This window comes from Belonocnema kinseyi, chromosome 8, assembly GCF_010883055.1.
Source record: "Belonocnema kinseyi isolate 2016_QV_RU_SX_M_011 chromosome 8, B_treatae_v1, whole genome shotgun sequence".
Classification (NCBI taxonomy): Eukaryota; Metazoa; Arthropoda; class Insecta; order Hymenoptera; family Cynipidae; genus Belonocnema; species Belonocnema kinseyi.
Genome location: NC_046664.1, coordinates 111,267,038 through 111,280,367, shown reverse-complemented (window position 1 = coordinate 111,280,367; position 13,330 = coordinate 111,267,038). Strand labels below are relative to the sequence as shown.

The window sequence follows — 13,330 nt, the reverse complement described above, 5'->3', positions numbered from 1 at the left end:
GCGCGCGTGTGTGTGCGTGTTTGTGCTATTTATATAGAAAAAATTTGACATTTGCACTTTGCAGGATTTGCAGGTTATAATCACAAATTTCACATGACATAGTCTCTTTCAAAGAAATAAAACGTTAACTAGGTACCTACTGTAATATTGCTAAATACAACTTCAAATCACGTTTTGATTTTCGTCATAATCTGTCTAACTTTATTATTAACCTCGAATTGTATTAGTCAGAACAGACACAACGGTCGAACAATACTAAAATTACGAGATTCACAAGATAACTATCTTTCGGAGCTCTTCTACATTACCAATCAAATTACCGACGTATTTTCAAGCACTGCTATTATTTCCACGAGTTTTTTTGGACATCACACCCCGTATGTCATATTGCAAGATTTATATCATTTCAATATATTTAGAGCGTTTATAAAAATAATTTATGATATAAGAAGCTTAAAAAAATATTTCATCTCTTAGAATCTAAAACAGTCGAGCTTCTCAATAAGAGGGTTCCTAATCAGAACGCTTGCCTTCATCCGTGATTGAACAGTACCCCCACTACCGTCCTTGCTTATAATTTCACTGCATTAATTTTAAAGCTTCTCAACAAAAATAGTTTCAAATTATTATGATGCAAACAATTTTTTTAAATAGTAAATGTTGTGAAGCATGAATTATACTTACGAAACAAACGTTTCCGCCCTATTCGAACGGGAGAAATCAGGAAGAGTCGAAGCCCTCTTGTTGAGAAACTCGCTAACGTTTCGGGCGAGCGAGCTTTCGGTACAGAGTTGGGATCCCACACATCTCGGAAATTCCTTCCCCAGCAGCCTCTGAGCTTTCTTATTGAGAAGCACGTCTGTATTCCCGTGCTTTAAGTATTTGAAAACATGCTCTCAGAATAACTTTTGTAACACATTTTTTATCACCAAAATTTCATCACATCACTATTCTTCCAAACAAAGAAATTATTTCGTGTGAAAAAAACTAACATGATAACTAACAAACGCGGGCATTTTTGTAAATGGATACCATGAGTAATACATTTTTGCGAGTAAAGAAAAGAGTTTATAGGTAAAATCATAGGCGCGCGTGATTAACCCCATGTTTTAAAACTTTTCTAAATATTAATGCTAATACTTCATTTTATATAATGATAAATTTGGATACGTTATACTATTCAGATTTTCTCTCCTCTCTTTCTCTCTCTCTTTCTTTTTCTCTCTTTCTACACTGATTACTAATTTTCAATTATTCACCCGTCCCTTTTTTCAGAATATACTCCAGTGTATTCCACGTTTACTCATCTGAGCTTAGCATATGATAAGATTATGCATTTATGAACGTAAATATTCTAATCATTAATTTCCCCTCTTTATCTTTATTTTCCATCAGTCTTCATTTTTCTAAGATTATACAGCTGCTGGCGAATAAGAACAAACATTTCACTTTCATAACAAGCAAATTTCCTGAGAAAGAAAGCTTTAATATAATAAATTTCTAACAAGCTAGCATCTGCTTTAATCATCTTGAGACATAAATAGGATATTTATTTTTAATTTAAGAGTTTATAACTAAATAAAAATTCATTTGGTTGTCGCATGTTACATCGTAAGGAAGTAACGATTATTCTACTGTTGTTTTGACTTCCGCGTTTAAAATTGTTGCGTTTCATAGAGCATGCGATGTAAAAAAATTCTAAATTATCAGCATATCATCAGACAGCTAAATAAAGGAATCACGTAAAGTGCACGAAGCGTACACACGATGACACGATGAGCAATAGCATACAATTTCGTAAGAATGCATGCTCACAATATTTGATACACTCGAGTATTTATATATCGTAAAAGAATACCGAATAGATTAACTTGTGTATAGTGAAACGAAAAAACCTCCTTTTCCTACCCTTTCGTCTCGTAATAATTCTGTAGGATTGCTAGGGACTCAGTAATGATTTATTAGGTGCAATAAATGTGTCCCTTCTAATTAAAAACTTGCTTCGTTTTAAATTTCTTCTTCATGATGTACAAAACAAATTAAAAAAAAATACTTTTCAATATGCAAGGATAAGACTGTAAATTCTATTAAAATTACTTGATGTCCTAGAATTCTCTAAATCGTGAAAGACTTCACGAACCAATTTTCTCCGTGCACATGTGGAGTTATTGTATACATAAACTTATAAGAAATTCTGGGTTCATATTTATCTCTTGATTTCTAATTTTCAAACACTTCTATAATTTAAACAATTCTGAGCGATTTTACAATTCGCTTTAATATAATATTTAATCAATTTTCCTAAACTCAAATATTTAAGCAAACATTTCACTTTAATCTTCAAATCAGTTTGCACCCCTATGGTATAAGCCACAAACAACTTCAAGTAAAGGGTCCTTGAACTTAGCTGTTCTTTCTTGGATATTGCTTTACATTACCATAAAAGTAAGGGAAACGGCTTAGTTGTGAGATAAGCTTAGTTGTGAGACAGTCGATTTTCTCTGTCGAAGCCAGTGTTTGTACCCATACAGAAGTGTATAGACGCATCATTGCATCAGTTGCGAATATTGTGTGCAAAAATAGAGTCAAAAAACTTTTTTTGATTTTTTGCAAAGTGCCATTTTTTCGAGTGAATCAATTGAAAGAGGTAAGTGCAATGCGTTAGCATTTAGTACTTTCCTCATATTTTGTGATGCAATAGTACATTATGCCGCGGTCAAATATCGTCATTTTTCAGCATAAAGAGTTTATTTACCATTTAGCTGATGTTTTGATCCATTTATTTTTATTTTTAGCAATACCAACTCCAAAAAGGACAACTAAAACCCAACGAAGGGATTATAATGCGCTGCTTTCAGCCATTAAAAGTTGTTTTTTTAGAAAATAAAAGCATGCAATCGGCTATCCGAAAACATGGCATTGATAATTATTGAAGGACAACCATACGTTTCATTTATCCGTGGATGCACTAGATATTGCGACCCTCCACATTGTAGCCATAGGTTGCAGCCGCTAGATTTGTTGGTATTCGGCCCTACAAAGGATTACTACAAGTCTCAATGCTCCGCGTGGAAAACAAACAATGCCAACAAGGTAAATAAACTCAATTGGTTCATTCTTTTTTAAATATTTGACTTTTTTCTCCTTTTTTGTTTTGATTCTCTGTTTCAATAGGTTTCGGAAATACGGCAGATTTCTGGGCTTGTGTGTGCAACATTGGATTTGGCGTTAACGCCAAAAACAATCAAATCGGGCTTCGCTGCAATGGGCATTTCTCCATTCAATCCCGATATCTTCACTGAAGTTGATTTTGTCCAAGGCGTTGAACAAAATGCTGAACCAGTTGCGGTTGACGCTGATCTCGACGAAGATAAACAGCGGCGTATTATTTTTGATCAGACTAATATCGGTCGGCAGGAAGAAATGGTCACATCTGAACCGTCACCATCTGAAACATCCACATCTGGATCGGAATCAGTTATGTCAGCTGCCACCACTTTTTCACCGATTTTAGATAAAATTGGCCCCTTGCAAGTCATCGCTACAACACAAAAAAACCGTAGAAACGTGGCCGAAAGACGAAGGAAAGTAGCGATCTGACTTCTCCAAAAAAACATTGCTGTTTTGAAGAAGAAAGCAGCAGCAAAGAAAGCAGCACCAGCGAAGAGACTAGCACCGAAGAAGCCAACACCAAAGAAGGCAAAACCACCAGCCAAGCGTGCCAAAGCAAAACCATCACCCCCATCGGATGAAGATGCAAACTTTTGCACCATTTGTTTAAAGTTTTTGCTGACCACATTGACCGCTTTTAACTCTATCAAATGCATTTCGTGTGAGCGGCCGTTTCATTTGAGATGTGCAAATACGCGTGCAAGTTTCTACACTTGCAAACGTTGTGATAGCGATTTTGATTTAGAAGATGATAATGAACAATGAAAAGTGCCAGTTATGAAAATAATTATTTTCTACTGAAAGCCTTCAGAATAAATAAAAATTCATATTTTCAAATATTTATCCAGGTTTTACTTGATATTTTCCCATTTTAATGGATTCTTGTAGGTGTCTCACAACTAAGACACTTTTTTTTAAAAAAGAATCATGCATTCACTAAATTGGTCACAATTTTTTTAGTATTGAAGGAATAACTATACTTTCTTTAGATAAAAGTTGTCTATTTTCAATGCCTACCCAACGGTCTATAGAACTTTCGATTTGGTTAAACCAGTAAAAATTTATAGCTCCAAAAAAGAACCCGTCTGACAACGAAACCCTCTTTCTTACATTTTCCATACATTTTTTTTGGGGTATGTTTAAAAATTAGCGGTAGATTTAATCTCGGTTATCTCCACTTTGTGTATTTATAAGTGTATGGTGCTCATTTGATGAGCGCTTTGTTTTAATTCGAATCCAGGTGCCTTTTCTACTCTTGTATCAAATTTGTATTATTTTGTCATAATTAAATTAGGAAAGTCTTTCAATTTTTAAATGAAAACATATCTTTTTTGAAACTAATATTCACTGAGCAACATTAATATTAATTAAGTTTTTAGTCTTTAAATTTGACTCTTGATAAAAGCTGGTCACGATTTATATTGCAAGTCATATTATAGGGAAAGTTTTAGTACATCCTTTATATTTTTCCTTACATATCCTCCATATTTTCACAAATATTTATGATAAAAATCCGCAATAATCATATGGAAGATTTTAGGTAAGTAACTTGGAACACATTTCATACTTTTTATCTATTTTTGAAATTGATGGGTTTGAAAACATCTACTTCCCAAGGAAACATTCAGTTTTCATTAAAAATAAATAAAAATTATAATGTTTGACCAGGATATTCAGGTGCAGCTTACTCTAATGCTTCCATTGATATAAAAACTAACTTTTCAAAAAAATGTCGTTTTTCTTAGGTGTTGAAAGAAAAACAAAAAAATAATGTTTGAAAAAATCAAAACACGTAGAAGATAGTCAAAATTGAACAATTTTGTCCTTTTTTTAAAAACTTTCGTAATTTTTGTGATTTTAATGACATTAAAGTCCTTTTTTTTAATTATTCCTAATAGGACGCAATTTTGAAAAAATATATTTTTTGAATAAAAAAATTTCAAAAACTTCTTGGATTTCTCAAGAACTAATATTTAAACTGAATTTCAGGGGGGGGGGCACTTTTGATTTTCGTCATTTTTTATATAGATAACTCACAATATCCTCTATAAGCCCTGTAAATATCAAAATGGGATTTCCCTTAGTTTTCGGGCCCAGCGACCGAGGGTCTGCACTGAAAAAATAATTGTTCTTGAATCAAGTAAATGTTACTTGATTCAAGTCAATCGCATGTACGAATGGGGACGTTAGAGTATGATAGTGTTCCAAATAAATAAATACTTGCTGCCGTATGCTTGGAATAAGCGTACATTTTCTTAATCTGAGAAAATGTATTCTTAGATAGAATATCGCATTTTATTATTCTATAACTTTATTATGTTACTTCATACAGAGATGTATTCAAATGCAGAACATAGTTTACTTCCAAGAAATAATTTCTGATACACTTCAAGAATATATTTTCTTAATCTAAGAATATGTAGTGTCGGAGCAATAGACTAGTGCCTCAACTGAACACTATTTCTCTACGAAAAAAAAATTGTTTTCGAAATCATTGTTATATAATCTTCATTTTTTAAATTATTATAATACGCAATGCAGGCACTCTGTTACTTAAACATATAATCGTACGTCTTAGACGCTTTGAAAAATCGCACTCGCCGAAGATTGAACCAAAATCTCGAGTAAGAATTTCAAGAACTTTAATATGCCATTTTTCATTTAGAAAAACTTTAAAATTGAATTTTACTTATTTCAAAAAGGGCTCGATACTTTTTTTTCTTAATATATTTTAAAATGTTATAAAATATCTAAAAGTAATGAACAATAAAAAAAATTCTCCATAAAATGCGCAGTTTTCAATTTCTCCAACTCTTTTATATAATACTCTTTTATTAAATTTTTAATGCAAAATAACATTTCTTAAACAATAATTTAAAATACTTAAAAAAGCGAATTAAGTTTTACTAATTTAACAATTGACTCACTACTTGTTCTTAAATATTTAAAGCGCTTAAAAACGACCCAAAGGTAATAAATAATAAAGAAAACTTGCAGTACAAAAATGTTTTCAATGACAAGGAATAATTTTCTGCTATACGAACATTTTCATAAACCGCACAGTTTTCAATTTATCGAATTCTTGTATCATACGTTTTTTTACAAAGATTTGAATATGGAATTGCTTTCCTAAAACAACAATTTAAAATATGCAAAAAATAATTGAACTTCACTTATTTTACAAAGAGATTAATACTTTTTTCTTTAGAAATTTAATTCGCTTAAAAACTATCTAAAGTATATAAAAAATAAGAAGCTTTTGAGTTGAGAAACGCTTTAATAACCTCAGTGACAAATAAATATTTTCTGATTTTTAAAAACCTTTGTAAAACGCACAGTTTTCGATTTATTTAATACTTTTGTAATACTTTTTAACTTCGTTTTTAATTTAAAATAACAATTCCTAACAAATAATTTAAAATATGTAGAAAAAATCGATCGCTAGTTTAAATATTACCTATTTAAAAAAGTGCTCGATACTTTATTTTTCTTTCAAATATAGAATGCTTCGAAATCCGAAGAAACAAGAATTCTGTAAAGAAACGTTTAGTGCAAGAACTTACAGGTTCAAAGCGATTCTTAGTACAATTTTTTAAAATGTTATTGAATTATTTTTTCTTGAATATTTTGCTTTAAAACGCACAATATTTTTTCAAATTATCAAGAAAATGTAATAATTGCATTTTGAAGCATTTATTAAAGCTTATAATTTTGCTTTATGGTGTCATATATTTATTTTTTATTATTTACATATTAAAAAAAAACTATGTAAGGATATGGGTAATTGCCAAAATGTTAACGCTTTTGCAGTCCAAGACATTTTCTATGATTAAGGAAATCTTTGATTGAAAATCTTGAGGCCTCCGTTTCCAGTACCGATCGCGAAAGAACTCTTTTTTATCAAGTGGTGTATTTTTGTCTTTGGTGAAGGGAATGAGGGTGAGTGGATGCAGAAAACGCAGAGTGCAGAGATCGAGTGTAAAGTTAGAAGGGTGAGTGAAGGCAAAGGTGTGAAGGGTGAAAGTGAGTTGTTTGAAGTGACAATTTGGAGCGTGTGAAGTTTCTGAGGTTAGGAGTGGAAAAATAGTTGCTTGGTTAGGGGGGCAAGAGGTAGGTGATAAAGGCGGGTAACGTCACGTTACTTTGGGAAAGGTAGGATGCCGACGACGCGAAGTCCACAAACTGGCGCCAGAGGGCAACAGTTACTGGACGATCGCACAGAGCAGAAACCCGTAGTGGCAGCAATAGCTGACGTTGCTGAAAGCATTGGTAGTGGGGGGATGGGTGACGTCGATCACAGTGACAGCAGCGGTGATGAAAGTACCGAAAAGTCGTCCCGGGTGGGGAGGGTAACGGACTCAGGTACGGGCAAGCAACGCGGAAGGCCCTCAAATTTACAGCGCCTTAACAAGCTAGGCAACGCAGGTTCGAACAGAAGTCTGGACGAATGGCAAAAAAAGGCAAGCGCGATTAGCAGTGAAGGGGAGTAAAAAAGGAAAAGAGTGGCTGAGGAAGATGAGATAGAAAGGGACCAGGAGAACAAGAGAGTTAGAATTCAACGGAAACACCAGAGAGAGAGATAGGGGGGATGTTTGAAAAATTGGAAGCTCTCATTAAAAGTTTTAGAGAGGAAACAAGAAAGAGATTGGATGACATGAATAGGGATATGAATAGGCAGGGAAACGATGTAAGGGGGGAAATGAGGAATGAGCGTATAGGAGAAAAACAGAGAATGAGGAAATAGCTAAAGGGAATGAAAAGAACGTCCGATGTGAGAATTAAAGATTGAAGAAAAGACTCAGTGAGATTAAAAGAAGACTGGAAGGGGAAGAAAGGGCGAAGAGGAAAAATAACATAGTAGTTAAGGGATTAAAAGTGGAGAGTGCAACAGGAGAAGTGGAAATAAAAAATCTTTTGCGAGACATTAGAGTGCAGGTAAGGGTAGAAGGAGTCAAGAGAATAGGAGGGACAAAGGAAGGAAAAGAAGAAATGTTTCGAGTAAAAGTGGGGAGTGAGGAGGAGAAAAAGAAAATTATGGAGGGACAAAATTGGGAGATGGCAAATAGAACAGAGGGCTTGGGTAGAGAGGAAAAAGGGCCATATAGTGTGGATAGGGAGAGATAAGTTATGGACAAATGGGAAGGAATGGTGCTGGGATGAAGAATAGAAGAATTAAGGAAAAAGGGAAAAAGTCTTGAGAAAGGTAGGTTGAAGGGAGACGAAAAAGAGTTTAGAAATAAATCCGAGGGGTTTCCAAACGGCAAAGGGGAAACAAAGTAAAGAGGAAAGAAGAGGGAAGAGAGAAATGTGAAAATAGCTTTCTGGAATGTATCAGGTTTGAAGAACAAAAATAAAGGATTTTGGGAGGAGTTAGAAAAGTGGGATGTGATTATGATGAGTGAAACTTGGGCAGATGAGAAGGACTGGAAGGGAATAAAAAAAGCTGTTATCGAAAAGGTTATGTGTGCACAATGCAAGAAGCGAAAAAAGAACACGTTAAAGGGAAAGGGATGGGCGGCGTGGTGTCAGGGGTGAAAAAAGAATCAGCAGTAAAAGAGAGAAAAAATTGGGACATGCAGGAAAAGGATGGAACAATGGTAAAAAAAAATTATAATTGGGAAAGTAGACACAGCGGTGGTGTGTGTATACAGAAGAAGAGGGGAAGAGGAAGGCTGGAAAGTAATAAGGAGGTGGATGGAGGAAAAGAAGAAAGAATTTGTTTTAATAGGGGGGGACTTAAACGTATGGATTTGCGAAAAGGGGGGAGGTTTATAGAATGAAGAAAAGAAGGCATATATAAGGAACTCCAAACATAGAGAGACGGACAGGGAGGGGAGGAAGTTACTAGGCATGATAGGAGAAACAGGATGGTTTATATGCAATGACAATATGAAAGGAGATGAGGAAGGGTAGATCACATTCATAGGAAAGGGAGCAACAGTAATAAACTACATCTCGGCTGAAGAAAGAATGCGGCATGTGATAGGGAATATAAAGGGAGGGAATGAGATAGGGTTCGAGCACTTGCCGGCCATAGCTACACTAAAAAGAGGCGTCAGTAAGCGCGACAGAGGGAGAAAGGAAAAAGGGTGCGAAAGAAACACGAAAATGGGAGTCTGAGAGGTAGATAAATTAAATAGTTTAAACAAAAGATGGAAAAGGAGAAGGTTAGGTATTAAAAAGAGAAGTGAATAGACTCGTTAATAGAAAGCTTGACGGAGTCCATTGAAAAGGTAAAGCATGAGCTGGGTACTAATGAAGAAAGAGTAGGAGGAAAGGGAGGCTGGTGGGACGAGGAATGCTGGGTGAGTAAAGAGTGTGAGATGTGATAAATAGCGATAAAGGGGAAAGGAAGGGCGTTATCGAAGAAATAGAAATGGAGAAACGCTCTGAGAAGCTCTGAGAAATTCTCCGCAGGCGCTCAGATATATTTAAAGGTACAGGTAGCTCGTTTAAATGTTTTAAAGGCTTTGAAATGTCCTTTCCGAAATTTAAATAAAAATACGATCATAACTAACAAGCAGAGAGGCTATATCAATAGAGTAGCCGACACTCAAGGAACCTTTGTTAAGCCTTCGGATTAAATTTTAGAAATAGATTTTATAAATTTCATAGTTAACAGTCTAAAACATAATTCAGAATCTACGGGTTTCGATGATTTCAGATATCTAACTTTTTTTCTAAATGTTTAAAATTGGAATTAATACAACGTTTCTGCTAAATGGAATGACATACGCCAAAAAAAGACAACATTTTTTAATTCAACTTGAACATTGTATACTAGTATATAGGTTATAATTATAAATAAGTATAATGAGAAAATTCATCAATTAAAAACAAAGTGTTAATAATTTTAAGAACATTTTTAAAAAGGAGAGCGACGGCCAACTATTGTAAATAACTCTGCCCGCCCGGTACTTGAAGAATACAAAAGAAACATTATATTATCGTCGCGTCACTCTTAAAAGGACCACTAAAAGGACCTCGAAAAGGACCCAAATCTCTTAGACTATCTCAAAGATTAAGGGCCGGTTCCACCAACCTCAGTTAAATCATTGGTTAACTGACAGCGGATTAAATGTAATGCCATAGTTAAGTGTCGATTATCCTGTCGCGCGTTCCACCACGTTTTTGGAGGTCCCGGTTATCTAACCAGATAGTCGTTTCGAAATAACTCCTGTTTTGCTTTTAACAATTCGCGTGGTTGGCTACTTGTCGGTCGAGTGAAAAGCAAAGCAATATGGCCGTGGGCGCCAAATTCAAACAAGGTTCACTCCACATTCGTGACCACACTAACCTAAAAAAAAAGGCAATTTGTATGTGTTCTTTGTTCGTGTTATACTTCTGTTTTATTCGTGTTATCTGTGCTAAGATGGAAGAAAATAAAGTGAGATCACTTAATTTTCTTCCTAATGCTCCTTCGATTTGATTGAGCAGATTATTTACACAAGCTTTTCTTAAGCGAAATCTCGTTTGCAGCCTCATGCCACTTTTCTGGAGGGCTGTGGAAAATATTTGTCATGCTAGTTAACGGAGGCCGTGTGGCGGCGCCAGCTATGCAGATGGCAGTTCTGGGTAAAAGATAATAAGGGAAATGTCCCATTTTGGGCGAGTGACCCAGTTTGTGCACTAGTAATAGTTTATTCACATTGTGGAGTGGATTGAAGATATTTTTAATATAGGTTTTATAGTCATTTTATTACGTATTCGTGTTCTTTAAAGGTTATATAGTCACGCGTGTCGCCATCTGTGACCGATCGAGCATAACATTACACTAGGCTTGTTAGCTCGGAAGTTGACAGGCTGTGTTTTTTTTTCGTGTCAACAGTGCTCCAAAATTTGTGTAGCGCGAATGTTTGATTGAAAAGTAAGTATTAATTATGAGGTTTTCGAATGTGTTATTCAATTCTGAAAAAATTGCCCTGTTATGAAGCCTGTTTTTTTAAAATTTGTATTGAATACTTGATTAAAATATGCGAGAAACGATTACAACAACAATGAAACAGCCAATTTAAAATGCAAACGATATATTGGGACATTTGATTCGCCCAAACTGTGTCAGAGGAAAAATTCATTCGCCCAAATAAGTTCATCGGTACAGCATGAAATATTCTTCATTATTTAATAAAAATTGTTTGTTTATATCGATAAGCAGACAAAGTACTGACGAAAAATGTTCAAACTATGCGGTATTGGGAACTTTCATTCATTCATAAGATTTAATATACTTTTACAAGCAAAATACGCCAAACAAATCCTTACATTCGCCCAAATTGGGACATTTACCTTAATCTTTAAGATTTTTTATTACCTTCCTGAATAAAATATAATTAGCGAAAATCGTAAAATTCACTGCTTTTAGACGTCAATCCCAATGCATTTCTACTAACCACAAAAAATAATTATTATTGCGCAATCAAATTAAACATATAATTATTTGTGTAATTTTTAAATATCCGAAAAGAAAATAGTCTAAATTAAAAAAAAATTTATTATATTATAAAATACATATAACATAATATTTATTTTATTTATTAATTTAAATTTATTTTGAATTTTCAAATATTTTAATAAACAAATTATATGTTTTAATGAACACAATGTGCTTCATTGTTAAATAATATTATATGTTATTTCCAGTTCAAAAAATGAACCTTGTTAAAATGATTTATAAAATGGAGGAAAATATGCTAATGTTAATTATAACTAATTTTGGAAAAGAACTCGAGGTGAACTTTTGATAAAAATATTTCGGGTTTTCTTTATTTGACAATAACAATTTAGAGTTTAATGTTTTCTTTTTTCTCTGTAGGTAAAAGTTGCAATTGTTATTTAATTCTAATGCTGTATCACTTATTTTATCCCTTAAAAGATTTTCTGCGAATCTCATTGGCAGTTTTTATTTTTTTTAAATTATTTATAAAGATCCTATTGTTTACAAAAACAAAGATTTTATAGTCCCTAAATGAAATTTTTTATCTAAAAGCGTATCGCTGAGATTTGGGGAGAATCTTTCCAGGAATAAAATAAGCCCTGCATCATTTGATTGAATAATAATTGCAACTTTTACCTAAAGTGAGAGAGAAAAACATTAAACTGTCAAAACTACTGTTAAACAAACAATAAAAATTGTAAAATATTTATTTTAAAAGTTCACTTCATGTTCTTTTAGAGAAAACCAGTTAGAATTAACAATAAAATATTTTCCTCGATTTTATAAATCATTTTTATTACCTTGAAATAACTTTAGTTCATGTTCAATTTAAAAACAAGTATAATTAAAATTCCCTTTCCCTCTTAAATCTTAGGCTAAATTTCATGAAAATAGTTATGACGAAAAAAATTTTTTTAATTAATTCATTAACATTAATTCAATTTTGTTGACTATGTGTAATTTTAGTTGATTTTTTTAAGCTTGAAATTTTTTTAAACTACCATTTTTTCAATTCTGAAAATAAAATTAAATTTTCTTAATAATCTAGAGAATATTGTTTGACTTTCTAAAAACCTTTCCAAATTCATAAAAACCTGCTCTTTTACAAAATTGTAAAAATCTACATTTTTCTCCAAATTTTTATGATTTTCAAATTAAACATTTTTAAAAAATATTTTTAATATATCTGAACGTTCTAAATTTCTTAAAATTTTTCCAATTTTCCTTAAAATATTTTGAAGAAAAACAAATTTGCCTTCAAGACTAAAGAAAAAAATGGTATTCTCTTGAAACCTTCCATAAATATAATCCAGCTTCCTGTTTCAAAATCTTCAAAAATCTACATTGAAAAAATGGAATATTTCTCAAGTCTAAAAATAACTTGGAATTGTTTGAATAGTTGAAAATATTTATAAAGCATAATATAATTTTTTGGTAATTTTCATTAGATTTTCGTTTAAAATCCCGTCTTCAAAATAAAGAAATCATTAAAAATGTTAACAGAAAACTTGGAAAAATTGTATTGTTCTCCTAAAACCTTTAAACATTCTTAAAAGGCTTTTCATTTTTTGTTCTAAATCATCAAAAATGTACATTTCGGTTTAAATTTTTTCGGAATCTTCTAAAGATTTTAATTATTTTCTATTCTTTTCAAAGCTAACTGAAACTTCTACAAATCAAAAAAAAAAAAAAATAATCCGAAAAAAATGTTTTAAATCTTTCAGA

At 32.7% G+C, this 13,330-nt stretch overlaps 2 protein-coding genes across 4 annotated transcripts in view; one reads left to right on the top strand and one right to left on the bottom strand.

Annotated features, from left to right (window-relative positions):
* LOC117177884 (alpha,alpha-trehalose-phosphate synthase [UDP-forming]) overlaps nucleotides 1-13,330 on the bottom strand; it is a 285,945-nt gene that overhangs the window by 191,549 nt on the left and 81,066 nt on the right. The window lies entirely within an intron of this gene.
* On the top strand, nucleotides 1,894-4,010 carry LOC117177886. Its single transcript, XM_033368949.1, has 3 exons — nucleotides 1,894-2,647; nucleotides 2,796-3,093; nucleotides 3,175-4,010. The coding sequence occupies exons 2-3, from the start codon at nucleotides 2,914-2,916 to the stop codon at nucleotides 3,598-3,600; spliced, it is 606 nt and encodes a 201-aa protein (XP_033224840.1). The 5' UTR covers nucleotides 1,894-2,647; nucleotides 2,796-2,913; the 3' UTR covers nucleotides 3,601-4,010.